The following is a 21,926-nucleotide window of genomic DNA, read 5'->3' on the forward strand; positions in this document are numbered from 1 at the left end:
GTGACATTTCCTATTTCCAATCTATAATGAAAAAAATGAGGTGACCTGTAACACTGCAAATCAGTATCATATTCTTCTCAGGGATGGCCTCCAACTCAGCTGCTTCCATGGAGTGATGCTTCTACATCTGAAATATCTCCTCTTGCTCAGCCTAACATTATAAGATTGATTGTGGTGCCTGCCCGTGTGGCAATTAGAGGTCAACTTGGATTTTACGAAGCGCTGCACCCCTGGATGAGGTCTTAACTGATAGGGGATAAGCAAGGGGGAATGTTGAACTTTCTGGCGGAGAGTAGACCTCCTGGGGGCAGATCTCGGGGCCAGTAACAGGAAGGTTCTGGGCCCCTGTAGGTGGGAGAAAGAGGGTACTTAGGTGAAGAATGCAGGCCAGGTGAGGTCAGTGGGAAGTTTCTCTCAGACCCAGCCTTATTCATTAGATAGCTTGTTTCCTTTATACATTGGTGAACTGCACAAATTCAGGTCAGTAGGATGAAACTTGACCTTCTTGAATATGGATCCTCTCTTAATGTTGAAGATTTAAATATTTTGGGAAAATTGTGGTAAGCCACTTCCAAGAGGGGAGACGTTAAAATTTCATTTCCCAAAAGAGGCAGCAAATAATGTTTATGAATACAATAAACATCTCAAAAAAGAATGATACAACTTTTATTTTCCATGGATTTTAAAGATACTTTGCTACACAGTTTATGTACTTTTATGAGATTATATATTTTTTCATCTGTATGAAGTTCAACCTTATACAATTTTTAAAGTGATATGTTTGGTAGTGTATCTATAATCTTTAAAAAGTTTAGAGTTTTTGGAATGTACAGTATATGAGGTAAAATCAAGATTACATTAAAAATTGTTTTCTCTGCTGCACTAATTTTGCAGTGAGGCTCAAATGGCAAGTACACTATTAAATGACATTTACTATCAAAAATAGGAGTTCATTTGATTTACTATGAAAAACATAAGCCACTGTAACTGCCACAGTGACACATTTTACCATTTTAGACATTCAACTATATAGAAATCTCTGGGCTATTACACTCAAACTCATTTGTACTGCCAAATGTGGCGCTTTTAAGAAGTTTCTAGAAAACAATCTCAATCACTGTTGTTTTGGGGGAAATTATCAGCCTATACATAAGAGATTAAATTTAAATAAAAATGTAAACATACAGTATTTTATAGTGACAGATCATTCTTAACACTTGGGAAGGCCAAGTTTATCCATTTCTTTTTTTGAACAAAGGTTAATGTTTTTCTACAGCACAGATCAACTGATGTAAAACAATTACAATATATGTCCATTCTAATATAAGAGAAAGTCTTCAGAGATCTTCAAAGCACAAAACATGTCCTTTTCTCAAAGACTGACAGAAGTGCTTAGTAATCACTAAAATGCTAGCCTCAGCAACTAAAAATTAGTGATTCACTATCCTAAAATTCAAATAATAAATTAAAAAGGCTAGTTACAAGTGTTTTACAGATAACAGATGTGATAGAACAAGAATTTTAGATAGTTTCACTACAAACTGTATTATTACTGGCAGTCATGGACATCTATGCAAGATGTACAATGTGATACTCGACAAAATTCAGTCTGATCATCCAGTAACTCACAAATGCAAGCTCACAAAACATTAATGAATTATGCAATTGCAAAGTGCTCTAATGCAACATTAACCACATGCAATCAACAACTGGAACAGTATCCAAAGAGACATTACATTAAACATTAGTTTTTCAAGAAAGAAAGCAGCTTGAAGTTTACTGGTGCAAATTAATTTTGTCTTCAGATTTGGTGCCCCAAACAAAAAGGTTAGGTTTGATTATGAATTCTGATGGTGATGGCAGTAGTTATGGAAGAAGCAGCAAAACTTACAGGAGTTCTTCAAAATTAGCCTATACTAGATAGAAGGAATGAGAGAGAGTGTGTGTATCTATTTCTACACTTGGTATATATAAAGCCGTGTATGTATGTGCATGCCCATATACACATACATAGAGTTCAAAGGCTCACAAAACCAAATTAAATAGATTTGAAATTCAGAATTGATATGATTACTTTAAAAAAGTAACTATCTAAAAGCCCTCTTTACTTTTCCATGTTCTCAAGACCTGAACATGTGTTTTTTGAGTAAACATTAAAATGTTTTTAGGCCAAGTAAACTGTCTGTGCTTTCTTTAAGTGACTTATCTGTGAATTCATGAATTATACTTGTAATGAAGAACTCCACATTTATCAAACAAGAAGCTTCTTTTTTCCATGCATATTCTTTCATCCAGTTTTCATTTGCTAAGCCCCTCCAGTTATTCATCATAATCCTGCTTACCAAATAATTAAGACAAATGAGGAGGTAGAAATATAGCACTAGATTGCTTTCACAGCATCATACTTTAACATTTTTATATAGCATGTTAGTGTAAATTTTAATCATTCTGAATTTTTCACTAGGTAATAATCTTTAAAACAAACAGGTCAGGTTGTCATTGTTACACTCATGCTGACTGGTCAAAATATCAATTATATATTCTTGCCTCTTAGAAAGTTTCACAAGAAGGCATAAAAAAAAAAAAGAAAAAAAAAAGAAAAAACGAAAAGAAAAAAAAGAAAAAGAAAAAAAGAGAGCCCCAACCAAAAACCCCAAAATTGCTAATTCTGTGGCTTGCATTCTAATAAGGTGCCAGCCTCTACCTAACAATATAAGCATTGAAAATGGCAAAAATGATGAACTATAGTCTCAATGCCAGTGCTAAATGTCACTGTTTTTGTAAAAGCAATACAGAAATAATTTTAGTACATGACAAAATAAAATGTAATACAGTATTAAAAATAAAGTTGTATTTTCACTTGATTACAAAGTACTGAATGATAAAGGCAATTAAAATGGAAAAGAAAGCAAACAGCACAAGGATGACGGCTGCACACTGCTCGTCACTGAGTGCCCGCCGGGTCCTCGTGCTTTCCACAGTGTCTCTGCTGGTGCTGGCTGGTGGCTCAGTCCTCTGAGAGATGAAGAGCACTGTCGTGCTGTAGGGACCTACAAGGTCCTGATGCCCCACAGGGTCTTGGCACTGGCGAATGGCACACACACGGAAACGATATTCACAGTTCAGCTGAAGGCTTGAATACCGGAATGCAGAGTCGGGACCTTTGTAAATCTGACAGACATTAGAAAAAAAAAAATCACATATGAAGGCTGAGCAGAAAAGCTATATGAAATCATTCCATGAAAGGAGCAATAGCACCTAATCTAGCTTTCCCATTATATATGATTTTGTATAATTGGTTTCTGTAAAACTTCAAACAGATCTGTTCAATGAATGAACAAGGGGAACTCTCTAGGTGTCTATGGTAAACCATTTTTATAACCTTTAAAAGAAGAGGGCTGAGTGTAAAGTGAAATGCAGGAATTCCCATTATGGCTCAATGGGTTAGGAACCCGACTAGTATCCACGAGGATGTGGGTTTGATCCCTGGTCTTGCTCAGTGGGTTAAGGATCTGGCGTTGCCATGAGCTGAAAGGAAGAAGCTGTAGTGAATCCAAGAGGCCACGGTCCTGGCACCTATTCTCCTGTGTAGCCCATAGTACCGTGATTTTGGATGGGGGGTCAAGTTCTCTTTCATGTGGTGTAGGTGGCAGATGTGGCTCGGATCCCTTGTTGCTGTGGCTGTGGTGTAGGGAACCCTTAGTCTGGGAACTTCCATATGATGCAACCGCAGCCCTAAAAGGCAAAAAAAAAAAAAGTTCTTTGCAATTTTTCTACTGCGCTGGGGGTCAGGGCCCCTGACCCTTGCGGTGTTCAAAGGTCAACTGTATTCGTTATGGCAAATGACAAGGCATATGATGTCATATAATTTAGTACATATGATCACACAATGTGATCCTTAACTTATGAAATAATTACTTTAATATATTTCTAGTGATCAATACATGAACAGGAAAAACCCTTAAAAATGAAATGAATGTAGACAAATAACCGCATACTTTTGTTTTTACCATTCTTTCCCTTTTTGCTGAGGGAGTTGTTTGTGAACTTGGAGCTCTTGGAGCAGTTCTCACATTTATTGCGCTTAAGCAGAACTTAAAAAGATAACGACCAGAATTGTGGGCCCACTCTCAGACATTCAGGTTCACTACGTCTGCAGGGTACTCTAAGGAACAACTGTTTTTGAGAATCTTAAGTTCAGAAGTTTAAGAAAGGAAGAAGTTGTAGTGAATCCAAGAGGCCATGGTCCTAGCACCCATTCTCCTGTGTAGCCCATAGTACCGTGATTTTGGATGGGGGGTCAAGTTTTCTTTCATGCAGTCTGTGTACTAGAGGCTGGCCTCACTCTTAACTCCATGGGTGGGTCCTGGTTGGCTTAGGTTCTGGCACAGAAATTGTTTCAGGGATGCTTTTGTAACCCAAGTGCTGTCTTTTCTCCGAATGTGAATGAGGAAGAGTTAGTTCCCCATGGCAGGCACTGAACACGGAGAGAAATCATACCCCAGATGACTTCTTAAGCTCCTGGATCCACCTGCCTACCTACAGACTTCTTTCTCCCTAAGAGGATTTATTCTTAATTGTTTATAAGGCAGTTTGAATTAGTTTTCTTGGTACTTGTACCATTAATGAGCTCGGACACAAAAGTTGTCTTAGGCACAGATTTCGAGATGGGCTTGATCTGCTTTGAAGGTGGTTCTACTGTCCCCCAATACTTTCACGTCACCTTGTTACACCATATGAAATGCTGTTTCAGTTAAAACACTTGCTTTTAAAAATGTACATACTTCTGGGAGAGTTAAAAAGGCAGCAGACACGACTTTTGACAGGAATTTTCCCAAGTAAACAGTCAATAAGGTCAGTTAGACTATGCATCTGGGAATTATGATGTATGTGGGAGAAGGGGGCAAGAGTCAGAGGAAGAGTGTAATTTTTAGAGAACAGAGCCGAGCCTTGGTTAGGTGCTATAGAGTGGGGCACAGAGCAGCAAGAAGGCAGCAAGGGCTTGGTCAAAGCTACTGACTGATTAAAGAGGAGAAAATAAAGGGAAGAATGTAAAGAAATCCATGTTTCTAAGTTTGGCCCAGGGTCGTAAGCACTGGTTGCTGCCAGGTTAATTTGCTTCCAGTTCCCCAAATCAGCAACACTATAGGTTAAAGAGGTCTTTATAGGATATCTTATAAAACTCAACCACCAAAGTACAGATGGGGAAAAAAAAGCATTTCTTTTTATCAAGTAGGTTTCATCTTTATTATGACATTTTATTTGGTTACATAAAATGTCATGATTATTATTAGACTTAAGCGAGCAGAAATTTTATAAACAACTTTTTTTTTTCTCTTAAGGAAGAAGGCATTCAATCTTTTGCCATTAAGTACAATGTTAATTGTAGGTTGTTTTTTTTCCCCTCCTCTCTCCAACACACTTGTCATTTCTTTTTTTTTTTTTTTTTGCTTTTTAGGACCGAACCCACGGCACATGGAAGTTCCCAGACTAGGGGTTGAATCGGAGCCACAATTGCTGTCTGATGCCACAGCCACAACAAAATGGGATCTGACCTGCATCTGCAACCTACACCACAGCTCCCAGCAACTCTGGATCCCCGATCCACCAAGTGAGCCAGGGATCGAACCCGTGTCCTCATGGATACTAGTCAGATTCATTTCCACTGCACCACAACGGGAACTCCTTAAACTTTTTTGAAATCAGAATAACTTACTAATAATGTAGCCCCTCTCAAATCTTTGTATGTAGTATTTAATACACGTGTGTTGAATATCAAGTAAACTTCAAGTAAAATATTAAATATCATGAATGAGATTGCACTTAAAAAAAAAAAAAATAACCATCATGGAGTGCCTGCTGGGGCACAATGGGACCAGGGCGTCTCTGGAGTGCTGGGACGCAGGTTCCATGCCCAGCCGGCATGGTGGGACAAGGATGTGGTGTTGCCACAGTGTGGCTCAGATCTGATTCCTGGCCCAGGATCTCCATATGCCACAGGGCCAGCTAAGTACAGAAAAAAAAAAAGACCACTGAAACTTTGGGGATATAACTTGCTAATAAACTGCTAAAATTTTATCAACATTTAAGAGGTCTAGATGAGATGAAGTTCTAAGGGAAGCAGTATTTTAAGTTTTATAATATGCTTACAATCAAAAGAATGATAAATAGGGTTAATTTAGTTTTTAAGTTAGAATTAGCACTGCTGTTTCACATACTGATATGTTTATTAAAATTCATATACTATTTAAATCCGGGGTCCCTATTTCCTTTAAACATGTAATACAATTACATTTTCTTTAATATTAATTTTGCTTCTTCCTTGGAAGGAAACCTGCTTATCTGTAAATTATATTCGAATCTAATTATTATGTCAATGTGCAGATGGCTTAATAAAGAAAAATAATCACATGCCAAATTTAATCTGACTCGTTGGGGCTTTCTGGAATTTTGATTAAGAAATTATACTTCCATATTTAGCAAAACTGAAAGAAAAAAATTATACCTGTATTAAAAAGTATTCTATTATTAATAGTTATAACAGCACAAGAGTGAAATAAAATAGGTGAATTATTTTTCTAGTGGGAAAAGAAAATACAAGATACTAAAATGAAAACAACATGCTTTAAAGCCCTCAAAATCAAGATGGGTGACAGCAAAAAGGGAGAAAGAGATGAAATGCATAGAGAAATAAGGCTTCTGAGTGGCATTAAAAACTTTTTTTAGGGCTGCACCTGTGGCATATGGATGTTCTCAGGCCAGGGTTGAATTGGAGCTGGAGCTGCTGGCCTACACCACAGCCACAGCAAGGCCAGATCCGAGCCACATCTGCAACCTATACCACAACTCACAGCAATGCCGGATCCTTAACCCCCTGAGTGAGTCCAGGGATCGTCGAACCTGTGTCCTCAAGGATGCTAGTCAGATTTGTTTCTGCTGAGCCATGACGGGAATTCCTAAAAACTTTATCAAAGCTAAAATGAACATTGTCAGTTTGCTACTTCAACAGCTATTCACCCTCTACCGGGAACCTATCTTAGAAATTTCTCAGCCAGGAAGGTGATACTTGCTCTAGGCTTCCATAATAATTTTGTCTGTTGTCATATTTACAACACTGCAATATAACTATGACTCCTACTACTATAAAAGCCTCTCCAATGGTCTCTCTGCTTCTGTCCTAGTCTCACTCTAGTTATAATGACCTTGTGTCTCATTGTGTGACTATTCAGGTTAAAATCCTTCACTGATTTCTCACTTTATTTTTGTCTTTTTGCCTTTTCGCCTTTTCTAGGGCCACTTCCCGCGGCATATGGAGGTTCCCAGGCTAGGGGTCGAATCCGAGCTGTAGACGCCAGCCTATGCCAGAGCCACAGCAACGCCAGATCTGAGCCGCATCTGCCACCTACACCATAGCTCACGGCAATGCTGGATTCTTAACCCACTGAGCAAGGCCAGGGATCGAACCCGAAACCTCAAGGTTCCTAGTTGGATTCATTAACCACTGCGCCATGATGGGAACTCCAACTTCTCACTTTAAATGGAGTGAAAATTCAGAGTATGGCCTATAATGCCCTATGCGATCTCTGCCACTCAGAGACCCTCTTTCATTAATTCCCTGGCTTCATCTATGATTCCTCCCCTTGCTCACACTGCCCCAGCCATACTGGCCTTTTTGTTGTCCATTAAATTTAACAAGTGTGCTCTTGCCTCAGGGCCTTTGCACCTCCTGTTCTCTTTCTGGAACACGCTTCTCCCCAGATTCACTTCCTCTGGGTCTTGTTCCAGTGTCACCTGCTGCACTGTATGAAACAGCAATAGCTGTCCCTCACCCTAGTACTCCCAATCTTTTTATTCAGTTTCTTCTCCATTGTGCTTATCACTATCAACATGTGATATGTTTATTTGCTTTTAGTATTTCTTTTTCTGAAAGAATGCAAGCTGCACAGAGGCAAGGACTTTCTGTTCAGTGTTGTATCCTGAGTGCCTGGCACAGAGCTCAATAAATACTTGTCAAATGAATGAATACTCTAAGTGCAGTTCACACCCAAAAGATTTTTGAATCCCAATATACTGACTGTGTAGTTACTTATCTTTGGAACATAGTAAGCACTGAACAAATGCTTCTGAATTAGGAAGATAAGGGTAGTCAAATTTTGCATTGAAAATACTTTTTTTTAAAATGAAAAAGGTAAAAAAAAACTATGTATCTACAGAATTATATCTTGGTACATACCTGTTTGAATTCTGAATCTTTTCCCACCATAACTTGAAGACTGTAAATAACTGGATCACCTTTCATAGGCTGTAAACACTCCCATGTAATTTCACAAGTATGATCATTTACTTTCTCTATTTTGGGGGCTGAAGAGAATAAATATAAATCAAATCTGTTCTACTTGATTTTTAACTTGGCATATCATACAGACACTGTTTAATCAAAATCAACAGACTTTAAAACACAGTTGTAAACTTGAAATAAATATCAGTGAATCTTTGAAATTTGCAGAGAAGTGATCAATGCCTCATTCTTACTATCTCCAGGCCATTTAACCTATAAGTGCTACAATGGGCAGACTGATTAAAAGATCAGTCAAAATAAGCACTCTTTTCCACTAAGCTAGAAAGCCAATAATAGTTCTAAAAAGTCTTTTTATGATAGTTCAAACAGCATAACTAGAACATGAAATTTATAGCTGAAGAAATCTAAGAAAATGAATTTAAAAATACCCTGAGCTGCCTGACCACACATGACTGCCTCACTAAGTAGTGGGGTACAAAGATGTTAACATTAGCAATCTTGTTAAGGCTAAGAGACAGGAAACCAGAGTTAGAGAACAGGAAGTAACTTAATGAAATCCATCAACATTATCAGAAAGACTATTTAAGAAAAGTCTTGCTAGTGATGGATCCGCTTGAGAAATGATACATTCAGGTATATGATCCAGGACACTGTATTAGAAGTCTTTGTGATTTGTCCTCCGAGGGTAAGGAATTTTAGTTTGTTTGGCTAAATGCAAAAAATGCAATACTTGCCAAGGTCATTTTAAAATAAGAACCCTACTGAAATGAATTTTAAGATATATGTATGTACAAGTAAGTGTATGTGTGTGTATGTAAATTTGATTTAAAAATTCAAGTTAACTAAGTACTCATGTTTTGCTAAACAAATGACCTAGCTCTCTTCCTGAAATCCAAATGAATGAAACTCAAAACAACCAGAAATGTGATTTTTTTTCTTTAAGTAACAAGAATGGAAATGGCAATGGCAAATAAATCTTTTAGAAAACCAGCATTCTTTTTTTTTTTGTCTTTTTGTCTTGTTGTTGTTGCTATTTCTTGGGCCGCTCCCGCGGCATATGGAGGTTCCCAGGCTAGGGGTCTAATCGGAGCTGCAGCCACCGGCCTACGCCAGAGCCACAGCAACTCGGGATCTGAGCTGCGTCTGCAACCTACACCACAGCTCACGGCAACGCCGGATCGTTAACCCACTGAGCAAGGGCAGGGACCGAACCCGCAACCTCATGGTTCCTAGTCGGATTCGTTAACCACTGCGCCACGACAGGAACTCCAGAAAACCAGCATTCTTAAAAAGATCAGTGACAAAAACAGCACTTATCTGATTATCAATGTGTCAGATAAAACAGCTTTTAATGAAACTCCCAGTAGGTAGGCTTGTCTTTATAATTTCCTTCTTTTAATTTAAATGTTGGACACATATTGGGTGATACATTTTAATAATACAAGAAGTATTTTATGAAAGTATTTTAAAATTAATTTATTATTAAAGAAAATAACTTGAGAACGTGTAACTTACCTTTCAAGGCAGCGGGGACAGATTTTGGAGTAGTGAAAATATATTCTTGGGAGAGAGGACCTTCCCCTGCTTCATTACAAGCTTGAATACAGAATTTATAGGATGTTGACTCATTAAGTCTTTGTACTTTGTATGTATGACATGGACCTCTGTACAAGGACACAAACCTAAAATGGAAATGGCTCTTATGAAAAATAAACCTTGACTACCTTATGAAAAATGTTAAAAAACTACTAAAAAAGTACAGTTTAGACAACATTATTTACGAGTAATAGTTACTTCTAGAACTTCATGCCAGGAATGGTTTGTCACTCAATAAATTTGTATTTTTTCATCAGATGATGAAAATCCAAGAATTAGTAAATTTTCCAATTTGTCATAGTTTCCTGAAAATGTATAATCAGGCTAAATTTTATATCCAACCATAGCAACTGTTTCTTTTCAGAAACAATAGCATTGTTTCTGATTATTGTCTTTTAATGTTTACATTTTATAAGGTACTCAGAACATCACAATTTTCATTATAAATTATTTCTAATTAGAGTCAGAGGCATACAACTCATCACATAAAAAAGAGAATTCCCTTTGCCAGACACAATTTTAATTTATTTGAAGTTTTCTTAAGATTTATATAACAGTATAATATATAATTTCCCATAAATTATCCACTTGAACTATTTGATGGAAAGTTTAACATTATATATATTATCCAAAAGCTGAATGTTCTCTAATACTGTGACTGGCTGTTTGAAAAGCTTTTGGAAATTGAGGAATGAATACTCATATAGTCCTAATAGTCTGAAAACTATAGATATATCAAAAATGAAGAAAAGAGCTCCTGTCGTGGCACAGTGGAAAGGAATTTAACTAGTATCCATGAGGATGTGAGTTTGATCTCTGGCCTCGCTCAGTGGGTTGGGGACCTGGCGTTGCTGTGAGCTGCGGTGTAGGCCGCAGACTCAGCTCACATCTGGCATGGCTGTGGCTGTGGTGTAGACTCCAGCTGCAGCTCTGATTTGACCCCTAGCCTGGGAACTTCAATATGTCGCAGGTGTAGCCTTAAAAGACAAAAGAAAAAAAAAAAATTTCTGGCTGACATATTTAAAATGACCAATAAATGAATAAATGAAAAAAAAAAGATAGGTGTTGAATCAATGCTGCAGCTACCGGCTTATGCCACAGCCACATGGGATCTGAGCCGTGTCTGCGACCTACACCACAGTTCACGGCAATGCTACATACTTAACCTACTAAGTGAGTCGGGATCAAACCCGCATCCTCATGGATACTAGTCAGGTTTGTTTCCACTGAGCCACAATGGAAACTCTGAAAAAAAGAAGAAATATTTCATCTCTCAGAGAAACAGTATTTCCAAGAAGCAGTAACTGGATAAGCCTCGCCTTTTGAATCTCCTATAAGTATTTATATTTCAATGACAGGAGAAAAAAAAAAAACAAAAAACCAGTGGTAAAACAACTGTTGAATAAAGTTGAACAATGACAAAACCTGTGGTCAGGAATAGCTCAAGTAGCATTCTGACACTATCCCACAGCAAGTGTAAAGAGCTGTGAAAAGTCAAAGGGAAGAAACTAAAGATATTAAATTATTAAATTAATACAGTAAATTTACAGTATCATAAAGGGTTTTTTGTCTTTTCTAAGGCCACACCCGTGGCATATGGAGGATCCCGGGCTAGGGGTCTAATTGGAGCTGTAGCCGCCGGCCTACACCAGAGCCACAGCAATGCCAGATCCAAGCTGCACCTTCAACCTGCATTACAGCTCATGGCAACACCAGATCCTTAACCCACTGATCGAGGCCAGGGATCAAACCTGCAACCTCGTGTTTCCTAGTCGGATTCGTTATCATAAAAGGTTTTAATTTGCTTTCCACAAAGGCCACTAGCCATATCCCATGCCCCACAACAATTCTCTAGACGCTAAGTATTAATTATACTTGAAGTTCTATAATAGAATATAGACTATAATATACTATATTTAGTGAATCTTTCTTATAATTATCATACTAAATTATAATTTATTCTATTATTATAATCTATATTTAATAGTATCTTGTTCTATTATCTTTCAACCAGACACCTATTAAACCTGTTTCCAGTAAGCCTTCTTGTACTACCCCAAATGTAAATGCTAGAAAGGGATTAAAAAACTTAAAATAATTCACCTAACAATAACCACTTATATTAAAGATAAATGGCTATACCAAAAACCTGTGGCAAGGCAAAGAACTTCCTTCTAGAGATAGGGCTACAAATAATACATAAGATTATGCTAAGAACAGAGGCTAACACTTGTAAGAGGCTCAGGTTTCAGGAAATGATCAATACTGTTGACTTTGTGTAGTGCTCTTACTGTAGATAGAGTATATTTATTCCGTACGCTATTTTAAATGTAAGTACTTCTGATACGGAGTACTTACATACAAGCACCTTGGATATTCCATTATTGAATAGTTGGCTAAAATACAAACCAACACAAAAAACAAAGCAACTTTGGAAAAAACTGTCACTAGTACTCTGAATCTATCAGATATACAAATTATTAAACTGAGTGCAAAGTAAAAAAAGGATATATGGCATTATCTATTTTGGATATAATATCAATAAACTGCCCCAGGTTGGAACTTGTATAATTTATACTACAATTTTATTGAGTAACACTGTAATTCAAATGAATGATTTGGTGGGATACAATATGGCATGGATGCAATGGAACTGTAAAGGATGGCAGCACAGATAAGACCTGGAGAAGCAAGGAGATTTGACTAGTTATTCTGAGAGTCTACCTACGATCTGATGGTAAGGAAGTGAACTACTGGATTTACCTAGTGTGTAGGCCTGCAAGCGTGTGGAGGAGGGTGAGACATAATCTCTGCCCTCAGGTATAGCAAAGGCCTCAGGCCCGTCAATCACTTATGGTAAAAACTGCCTCTTGCTGGAAATAAGCACTGAAAAGTTTATTTTGTAGCAAAGATTTTTTTTTTTTAAGCTTGAATGTAAATGGGTTAAAGATGAGAGCCAAAAAATAGCTCACCTGTTTTTCTTTCTTGCATTCTCCTCATAAATATAGATAGGAAGTCTTTTTGTTTTTAATTTTTATTAAATTTTTAAAAATTCAAGTATAGCTGATTGACAGTGTTGTGCCAATTTCTGCTGTACAGCAGAGTGACCCAATTTTATATATATACACACACATTCTTTTTTTGCTTTTTAGGGCTGCACCTGTGGCATATCAAGGTTCCCAGGTAGGGGTTGAATCAGAGCTGCAGATGCTGGCCTACACCACAGCCACAGCAATGCAGGATCCAAGCCATGCCTACAACTTGTACCACAGCTCACGGCAATGCCAGATCCTTAAACCACTGAGCAAGGTCAGGGATCAAACCCACTTCCTCATGGACACTACTTGGGTTCATAACCCACTAAGCCACAATAGGAACTCTTTTTTTTTTTTTTTTGGTCTTTTTGCCTTTTCTAGCACCACACCTGCGGCATATGGAGGTTCCCAGGCTAGGGGTCTAATTGGAGCTGTAGCCACTGACCTATACCACAGCCACAGCAATGCAGGATCTGAGCCGTGTCTGCAACCCACACCACAGCTCACGGCAACGCCGGATCCTTAACCCACTGAGCAAGGCCAGGGATCAAACCTGCAATCTCATGGTTCCTAGTCAGATTCGTTAACCATTGCACCACGACAGGAACTCTCTAACTCTACTTTTGAAAACTTAATTAACTTCTACTGTTAAAAAATTTCTATACTTAATTTCGACACCTAAGAAACTATATAAAGAAGCCATGAGAAACACCTACCTTCCGTTCTTATCTTCCATCTGAAGGTGGTACTGAATAGAATCTGTAGACAATGTCTTTGGGGATCCCTCTCCCCATTTCAGTTTAAGGTTCTGGTGGCTGAAGGCAACACATTCCAGACGAGGAGGATCAGGAGGAAGGGGTTTAGTTTTTAATTTTATCATGTGGCTAAAAGGACCAGCTCCAAGGCCATTCAAGGCTTGAATTCGTATTCTAAGTGCCACATTTAAAAAAAAAAGAACAAAGAAGTTTAGTTTGTGATTATTCTGCTTAAAGTGTGTCTCTGGTCTAGGCAAAAGTCAGCATTTTTATTTCTGCATACCTGTATGTTGTATCTGGTTGCAAATTGTCTATAATATAGCTTGTAACCTTTCCCACTGTCAAGGGCTGTTTATCTCCAAAGTCTATGCTGTAGGCAAGGATTTCTGAACCATGATCACAAGGCTTTCCCCAGCTTATTGCAAGGCATGTTGAAGGTGAAAAACTGGGATTTTCTATATCATCATCACTTATTTCTTGAAGACAAGTCACAATAGCAGGAACTGATGGTGGAGTCACACAGGCTACTACTTCACTGAAAGGGCCTGCACCCACAGTACTCAGAGCCTACGAAAGAACAGGACCCGTAAGTTAAAGATATGACCGTGAAACGCTCACAAAACACACGACTCCAGAGAGAGTAAGTGATAAGGCCCTGAGGGCCTTTACCTGGACTCTGCAATAATAGGTAGTTGCTGGTGAAAGTCCTTTTAATTCACAACTGAGACCAGGCCCACAGTAACATATCTGCATACTTCCTTCGACTCCTCCCCATTCCAATCGATATTCAGTGACATCAGTTCCATTACTCAAAGGGACCTTTCAATTAAGAGAAGGATAAAAAGGCTGTAAGTCTTGACACCAATTAAAGGGCTTTGGGGCAAGAATGCTCCTTACTTGAGCATATGAAAAACTGGACTGTTTTGGATTTTAAAAAATGTTCAAAATTAACTTTTCCATATTACATTTTTATTCATTAAGGCCACCTGGATTTAGGATTTGTCAAAAAATAGAACTATTTACAATTAGAGGTAAATATATGACTGAAACACTTTGAGAAAGAGTATTTTACGGTAAATATACTTCAAAATAATTCTATTAAGTGATATAAAATGTTAAAATCATACAAGGACATTTTCTTTGTTAAATTTCAAAGGAAAGGGAAAATGTAATTAGCATTATTATTACTATATGCAATAAATACACTGGAGATAATAAACATAAGAGAAATAGTATTATACTTACTCTTATGAATGTTTTTTTTCTGAACATTAAGCTCACCAGTGGCTAAATATCTCAGTACTGAGACAAAGCCTTTGATAAAATACAAAGCACATCATGAACAAGAATCTAAATACTTGTAAATATTATTTAGATGCTTTAAAGAGAAAAAAGAATTCACTTTTTACCAAGTGGATTTAACTAGGACTTACTCTTTATGTAATTTATGGAGACAAAATGAATAGTATCTTTTTATTTTATATAAACTATTCTAATCGCTTAAAGTAAATATAAGTCAAGGAATCACAATACCTCCCAATTCACTTGTGCACAAGTTGCAGATCTGCATGTCACTTGTGGGGGCTTGCACTGATCTGGTGGTCCAGGGGCTGTAGTAATATCACATTTTTCTGAAAACGGCCCAAACTAGAAAGACAAATATTAACCAGTGTTTGCATTTTTTACCTACCAATTACATAGCTCTCTATAAATATTCACAAATAATTAAATGCATCATCCTCCTTTAAGACTAAATTAGTCATACTAAAGTTCTAAAAGAAATCACGAAGTAAAGATTTACTAATGATCATGGAAGTAAACATGTGGGGTATTTTAAAGTTTTGTTTATTGTACTTTATTTTCCTGTCTCTTGTTCCTTCGTGAATTAGTTTTTTAAGATTGGCAGAGCATTCAGGAATTAGGTAGGTGGAATAAATCAGAGGGAATTACCTGAGGAGTGAAGAAATGGATACCAATTAAAGGCATGAATGATGTGGGCATAAATTGTATCTTAAAATTTAGAGTAACTCTATAAGGGTCTAAGATGTATATTCTTGAAATACAGACAACAAATATTTACTTAGGATTATTATTATTATTATTATTTTTGTCTTTTAGGGCCACACCCACGACATATGGAGGTTTCCAGGCTAGGGGTCCAAAAAGAACTATAGCTGCCAGCCTACACCACAGCCATAGCAATGTGGGATCTGAGCCGCGTCTGTGACCTACACCACAGCTCATGGCAACACTGGACCCTTAACCCACTGAGCAAGCCCAGGGATCGAACTTGAGTCCTCATGGATACTAGTCGGGTTCACTAACCACTGAGCCACGATGGGAACTCCTACTTAGGATTATTTTGACAAATTATCACAAACCTAAAAATATGAAGACACTAGTATTAAAGATGCTGTAGCAGTGTACTGCAGGCTTGTGGGGCTGATAAGATGAGGACTCCAGACAGGAGGAATGACTTATGTAAGGACTACCAACAAAGTATAAAATGAGACGAATGAAAAATTTAAAAATAAGTTTACAGATATAAATACTGAACTCAGTTGGAGAATGGGACATAAAACAGCCCAGTTTGCTAAAATCTGAAGTAATGGGGAGAAGAGAGACTTGTCAGTTTAATTTTATGAAATTTTAATATAGAGCAGTTGAAAGAAACACAGTGCTACTCAAAGTAAGAAATTAATGCTTTGTCCTTAGAGACCTTTTAATTCAGAGAAATGAGTGGAAAGGACTTTGGCTCTGGAGTCTGACAAAATGCTTTATTCCCCACTATGTCTTAGTTTGTGTGACTGCTGGGGTACCTCAAGGTATTTAGCTTTTCTGAGCCCCAGCTTCCTTAGCTATAAAATGGAGATATCACCTATTTTTGTCCATTTTATGGAGTTACACAAACCCACACAAAACCAGAAATGCTTAGAATAAGTTTTTCCTTAGGCAAAAAATGAATCACAGCTAGTTGCCAAATCAAAGTATATAACTAGCTTCAAAACACTTCAAGTATTTCATCTTATGATCATGTTCTATTCTTAAATTTACTAGTAAACCTTATTAGTACTGCCTGAAAGGCAAACTTCAGCTCAGCTGAAGGCCAAAAATGTCATATAAGTGGGTTTGAAAATACTGAGAGTCTATGGTATACACTGACTTGACTCTTATTTACCAACATAGGTTTATTAAAAACTACAAAACTTAATACAGCAAAATGGTCAAATAATGGGTGCAATGATGTACGTTACATGCAATACCACTGTGATTATAATTCAGTCAAGCTCAGTCTTCCTACCCCCATCTTGTTAGCTGCGCGCAGTCTGAAGCTGTATGTCTTTCCAGGAAGAAGGCTGCTCACTGTACATTCTACTTCAGAACCCTGGTAAACTTCCCTGGGTTCATCTCTTTCTACAGGAGACATTTCCACACCATAGCAAGAAATGGGTGATCCACCATCGACAAGAGGGGGTCCTAAAGGTGGAAGAGATTCATGCAATTTAACAAGAGGAATATATTTAGTACTGACTTAATTATAATTTATTACCAAAATGAAAATTACCCCATCGTAACTGTATTTCTTTTGCTTTGGGTCTACCCTGTAATCTGGGAGGGAGGCATGGGCCCGGAGGCACAGCTGGAGTCTGCACAAGCAAAGATTCAGATACCTGCCAAAACAAAAGCAAAAACAACAAAAATGCCCCAAGCCAAATAATCAGACTGCTTTTATTAAGGAAAATAAGACAAACCAAAGATTGCATCAATAATTTAAAAGTGTGTTTGATCATCAACAGAAAAGGAATAAAGTTTGGAATAAAATCAAACCACAATTAAATTAAAACTCAAATTTTATATAGACAAAGACATGTATTCTACTATATACAAAGAAAGTTATTACCAGAATAAAAATTCTTTCCTTCCTTTTGTAATTAAAAAAAAAAAAAGACCCCCTCCAACATAACCTAGTCAACATTATTTTAAATCACATCCAAGTGGATCTACAAATTTCTTCAAAGGATGTTTTAACATTTTGTAAATGCTGTTTGCTGTTTTTAGGAGGTTAGGACTATTTTGTCTACTTGCTATTTTTAACCAAAACACCAATTTATTTATTTATTTAAAAAAAACTTTCCTTCTTCCTTTCACCCTAAAAATAATTTAAAAATCAGGTAAGTTTTTCCAAGTATTTGGTACCTTGCCAGGTATTTGGCATTACTTTTAGTTTCTATGCTATTAAAAACAATCTTTTAGTTTTATTTTAAAAGACATTCTCTTAAAAACAATGACAAACTCAAGGCCATATTCATTATCTGCACTGTATTAAGACTTTATACTTAACATTTTTCCCAAGCAAATAAAATATTTGGTCATCGTCTTATTCAGAAAGGTATTCACATAAAAATGCTATATGAGAGAAACAGGACTTTTTAAAAATTTTAATTTGATTTTTTAATTTTTTTTTTGTCTTTTTGCCTTTTCTAGGGCTGCACCTGCGGCATGTGGCTGTTTCCAGGCTAGGGGTCTAGTTGGAGCTGTAGCCACCAGCCTATGCCAGAGCCACAGCAGCTCGGGATCTGAGCCACGTCTGCGACCTACACCACAGCTCACGACAATGCCAGATCCTTAACCCACTGAGCAAGGCCAGGGATCGAACCCGCAACCTCATGATTACTAGTTGGATTCCTTAACCACTGTGCCACAATGAGAACTCCTAATTTTTATTTTTTTGGTGATGGGGGAGGGAAGCAGGGGCTTGTTGTTTTAAAAATCTAGTAAGTTTTTTTTGGTCTTTTTAGGGCCACACCCAGGGCATATGGAGGTTCCCAGGCTAGGGGTCGAATTAGAGCTGTAGCCACTGACCTATGCCACAGCAATGTGGGTTCCACACCTCATCTGAGAACTACACCACAGCTCACGGCAATGCCGGATCCTTAATCCATTGAGTGAGGTCAGGGATCGAATCTGTGTCCTCAGGGATACTAATCAGATTCGTTTCCGCTGAGCCACGATGGGAAACTCCTAGGAAGATTTTCTTTTTAGAGAAAATGAAGCAACTGGATCCAAAGCCTTTTGGACAGGACTTGCAGGTCAAGTCAATACTCTAATTTTCAAGAAAATGCTTTTAATTCATTAAAACAGAAAACTTTTGCAGTTCCCGTCATGGCTCAGTGGAAACAAATCTGACTAGTATCCATGAGGATGCAGGTTTGATCCCTGACCTCGATCAGTGGGTTAAGGATCTGGTATTGCCGTGAGCTTCGGTGTAGGTCACAGATGCAGCTTGGATACTGTGTTGCTGTGGCTGTGGCATAGGCCAGCAGCTACAGCTCCAATTCGACCCTAGCCTGGGAACCTCCATATGCCACTGGTGCAGCCCTAAAAAAGCAAAATAACCCTTTCATTGTGTTAAATCCCATTTGAAAAATATTAACAATTACTAATGCTTCAAGAAATACTGTTGAATTCATTAAAAAAAGTCACTCCTATTAAAAAAAATACTTTTCCAGAACATTACAAATGTCTCATATATAAGCAATGGCTCTATATATGGGTCTCTAATAAGTGAAATGATTGCCAAACTTTTCTGAAATAAGTAGCTATTAGAATTTGTGCTTAAATAATAAAGGATATCTATGGTTTGTCCCGATACACATAATTTATGGTGCAGCAAATTAAGTCTACAATTTTTTTTTTTATGTGTTAAGTAGGGTTAGAGCACCACCCTAAAATTTACCTTTATAAAATTTGCTGCAATGTTTTCATATATTTGTTTTTCCAAAGCTAAATAGCAAGCAGACAATAAATATTCACTGAATTCTAACTAAAAGCTAAGTACTATTTTAGAATAATCTGGTTACTATAAATTTAACCACCTGGGTTAAACCTTTATGGATACATTTCAATATCTGAGGTGGCATCTAGTGATCTCATCTCATTTGACAAAACTTGGAAAAAAAAAATCTGTAAGTATTACCGCACTCTGTCCTCCATCACTAATGCAGTAAACTCGAAAACGATAGAAAGAGCCTGGATTCAGTCGATCGCAAAGATGTTCCCTAGTAGCTCCACTGTATATCATATCCCATTTGTTTCCTGTAAGGTGGAGAATTATGTTCAATCAGCTACAAGGTAATGTTTAACATTTTGGTATCATGGACACGGCAGGTATCCTAGCTTCACTAAATAAGTGTTTATGTAATTTGTCAGAAACAACTGAAGCTCATTTTGAGTTTCCTGGAAATGATTTAATTTTCTTTATGTGTGCAGCTTCCTGGACAAATTTGCATGGCTTTGTTGAAAGTGAAATAGCTCTGTAACTGTACAGATTTTTGCTTAGATTGATAATACGCTTTTAATTAAGCATCTTAAAATGTGTTTACTGGTCCAGTAATAACATTATAATATGCAAAGAATAGACAGAACCAATACCATGGGAAGTTTAGTCTTAATTAAAAGACATCCTTATTTTTTGCAAGGAAACAGGCTATTTGATAGAAATACTGTTAAATGTGTGTTTCCAGAATAAAATTCACTCGGCATAGAATTTATTACTAAAATTAATGTAACAGTAAGTTAACTTACTATAATGTAAGTTAAATTTTAGAAGATGACTTTTCTCTGATGCTTCTGGGTATATATCTAATTGAGAAAACTAAGCTTTAAAAGACTTCAGGTATAACAGAATTGAGCAATACAAACAAATGAGGAAAAAAATTAGAAAATGCAAATGTAATAATTAGGTAAACAGCACTCAAATTTCAATCAGTGTATTTCTGGAGATAACAAAGGAGATCATAATAGGTCAAATATTAACTGCTACAAACAAAGGAAAAAATCAAAAGGTAAGAAAAGAGATCATATCAAATTTAAAAATGTGAAGAGTAGAGGTGGACTGACTGGTATATATCTATCAATTTTTAATAGTTATTCTTACCATTAGAACCTTCTGCCATCTCTACCACATATTTAGTGATGGCTGCCCCTCCATTGTCTTTTGGTGGGTCTATCCAAAGAAGCAAAAGTGCTATTAGGCAGAGTATATACAATTAAAAAACGATGTGAACTCATAAATAAAAAGAATACCAAACCCAGGCTTGCTTTAAAAGAAAAAAGAATTACCTACAATGGCTTTTTAAAAATTAATTTCAGCATCTCATTTAGTCTTTTGGTTTTGCTTACGGTAGTATATAAGCAGGTGCTCAACAAATGTTTTAAATGAACAAGTGATTTTAATTTCTCTTGAAAGCTAGGATGAACTGGGAGACTTGAGCTATAAGTTCAATAACCTTTCATTTTACACAGTGCTGCCTCTGCTCAAAGGTCTATGGTGGATCCCAATTCTTCCTGCATCAAATCTGAACTTGTGTGTGAGTACAAAGCTTTCTACAAAAAAACCCTCTCAAACAATGAATGAGTCTCACATTTCTTATTGAACTTAAAGTTAACAAACTTCTTCAAGTATCTTAAAAAATTATCTAAATATTCAAATCACTTTAATGAAATATAAAAGTAATGATTACAAATATGTATATCATCTTACCCCAAGTTATTTTAAAACTATGTGAATGTATTTTTCCTTTAACCGAGGGCTTTACAGGTACTCCTGGCTTATCAGGGCATGTAGTAAATTCTACTACTTCACTTGGATTACTTTTACCTTCTGAGTTGTAAGCAATAACCTATGGTGAGAACATAAAGACATAAAAATAATTAACATTTGGTACCTAATGATACTGGCTTAATGAACAAACTCAGTTAAATGATTCATGTGAGAATTGTTTGTCTTCAAAAGAGACTCAGCATAAAAAAAAGGTGGGGGGAGTTCCCGTCGTGGCTCAGCAGTAATGAACCTGACTAGAATCCATGAGGATCTGTGGGTTAAAGATATGGTGCTGTTGTGAGCTGTGGTGTAGGTTGCAGACGTGGCTCAGATCCCACATTGCTGTGGCTGGGGTGTAGGCAGGCAGCTGCAGCTCCAATATGACCCCTAGCCTGGGAACTTCCATACGCCTCAGGTGTGGCCCTAAAAAGACAAACAAATAAATATAAAAAAGGGACCTGACATATATCAACAAAATTCAGGTATAATCTTCTTTATATAGTCAATCTTAGGAATACAAGTGTAAGTCTAACATTCTGATACTAAACAAGAGTCATCACAGAACAAGCTATAATTTGGTGATACCTGATAGGCTCTTAGGCTTGCTTTAACTTGTTCTTTCTTTTTTTGTCTTTTGT

The 21,926-nt window shown here is 37.0% G+C and overlaps 1 protein-coding gene across 3 annotated transcripts in view; it reads right to left on the reverse strand.

Moving 5' to 3' along the window:
* Positions 1–642: 642 nt before the first annotated feature.
* The window catches only part of FNDC3A (fibronectin type III domain containing 3A), a 192,882-nt gene continuing 171,598 nt past the window's right edge, over positions 643–21,926 (reverse strand). For all 3 annotated transcript variants that reach the window (XM_047756488.1, XM_047756489.1, XM_047756490.1), the window contains 12 exons: positions 21,229–21,367; positions 20,623–20,691; positions 19,663–19,781; positions 17,251–17,356; positions 16,987–17,162; positions 15,219–15,332; positions 14,355–14,504; positions 13,969–14,252; positions 13,647–13,859; positions 9,815–9,981; positions 8,234–8,361; positions 643–3,171 (listed from right to left, as the gene is read on the reverse strand). In XM_047756488.1, coding sequence (XP_047612444.1) covers positions 2,857–3,171; positions 8,234–8,361; positions 9,815–9,981; positions 13,647–13,859; positions 13,969–14,252; positions 14,355–14,504; positions 15,219–15,332; positions 16,987–17,162; positions 17,251–17,356; positions 19,663–19,781; positions 20,623–20,691; positions 21,229–21,367 — 1,980 coding nt within the window. In that variant the 3' untranslated portion in view covers positions 643–2,856. The remainder of the gene's footprint in view (positions 3,172–8,233; positions 8,362–9,814; positions 9,982–13,646; positions 13,860–13,968; positions 14,253–14,354; positions 14,505–15,218; positions 15,333–16,986; positions 17,163–17,250; positions 17,357–19,662; positions 19,782–20,622; positions 20,692–21,228; positions 21,368–21,926) is intronic.

Source organism: Phacochoerus africanus, chromosome 13 (genome assembly GCF_016906955.1).
Source record: "Phacochoerus africanus isolate WHEZ1 chromosome 13, ROS_Pafr_v1, whole genome shotgun sequence".
Taxonomy (NCBI): Eukaryota; Metazoa; Chordata; class Mammalia; order Artiodactyla; family Suidae; genus Phacochoerus; species Phacochoerus africanus.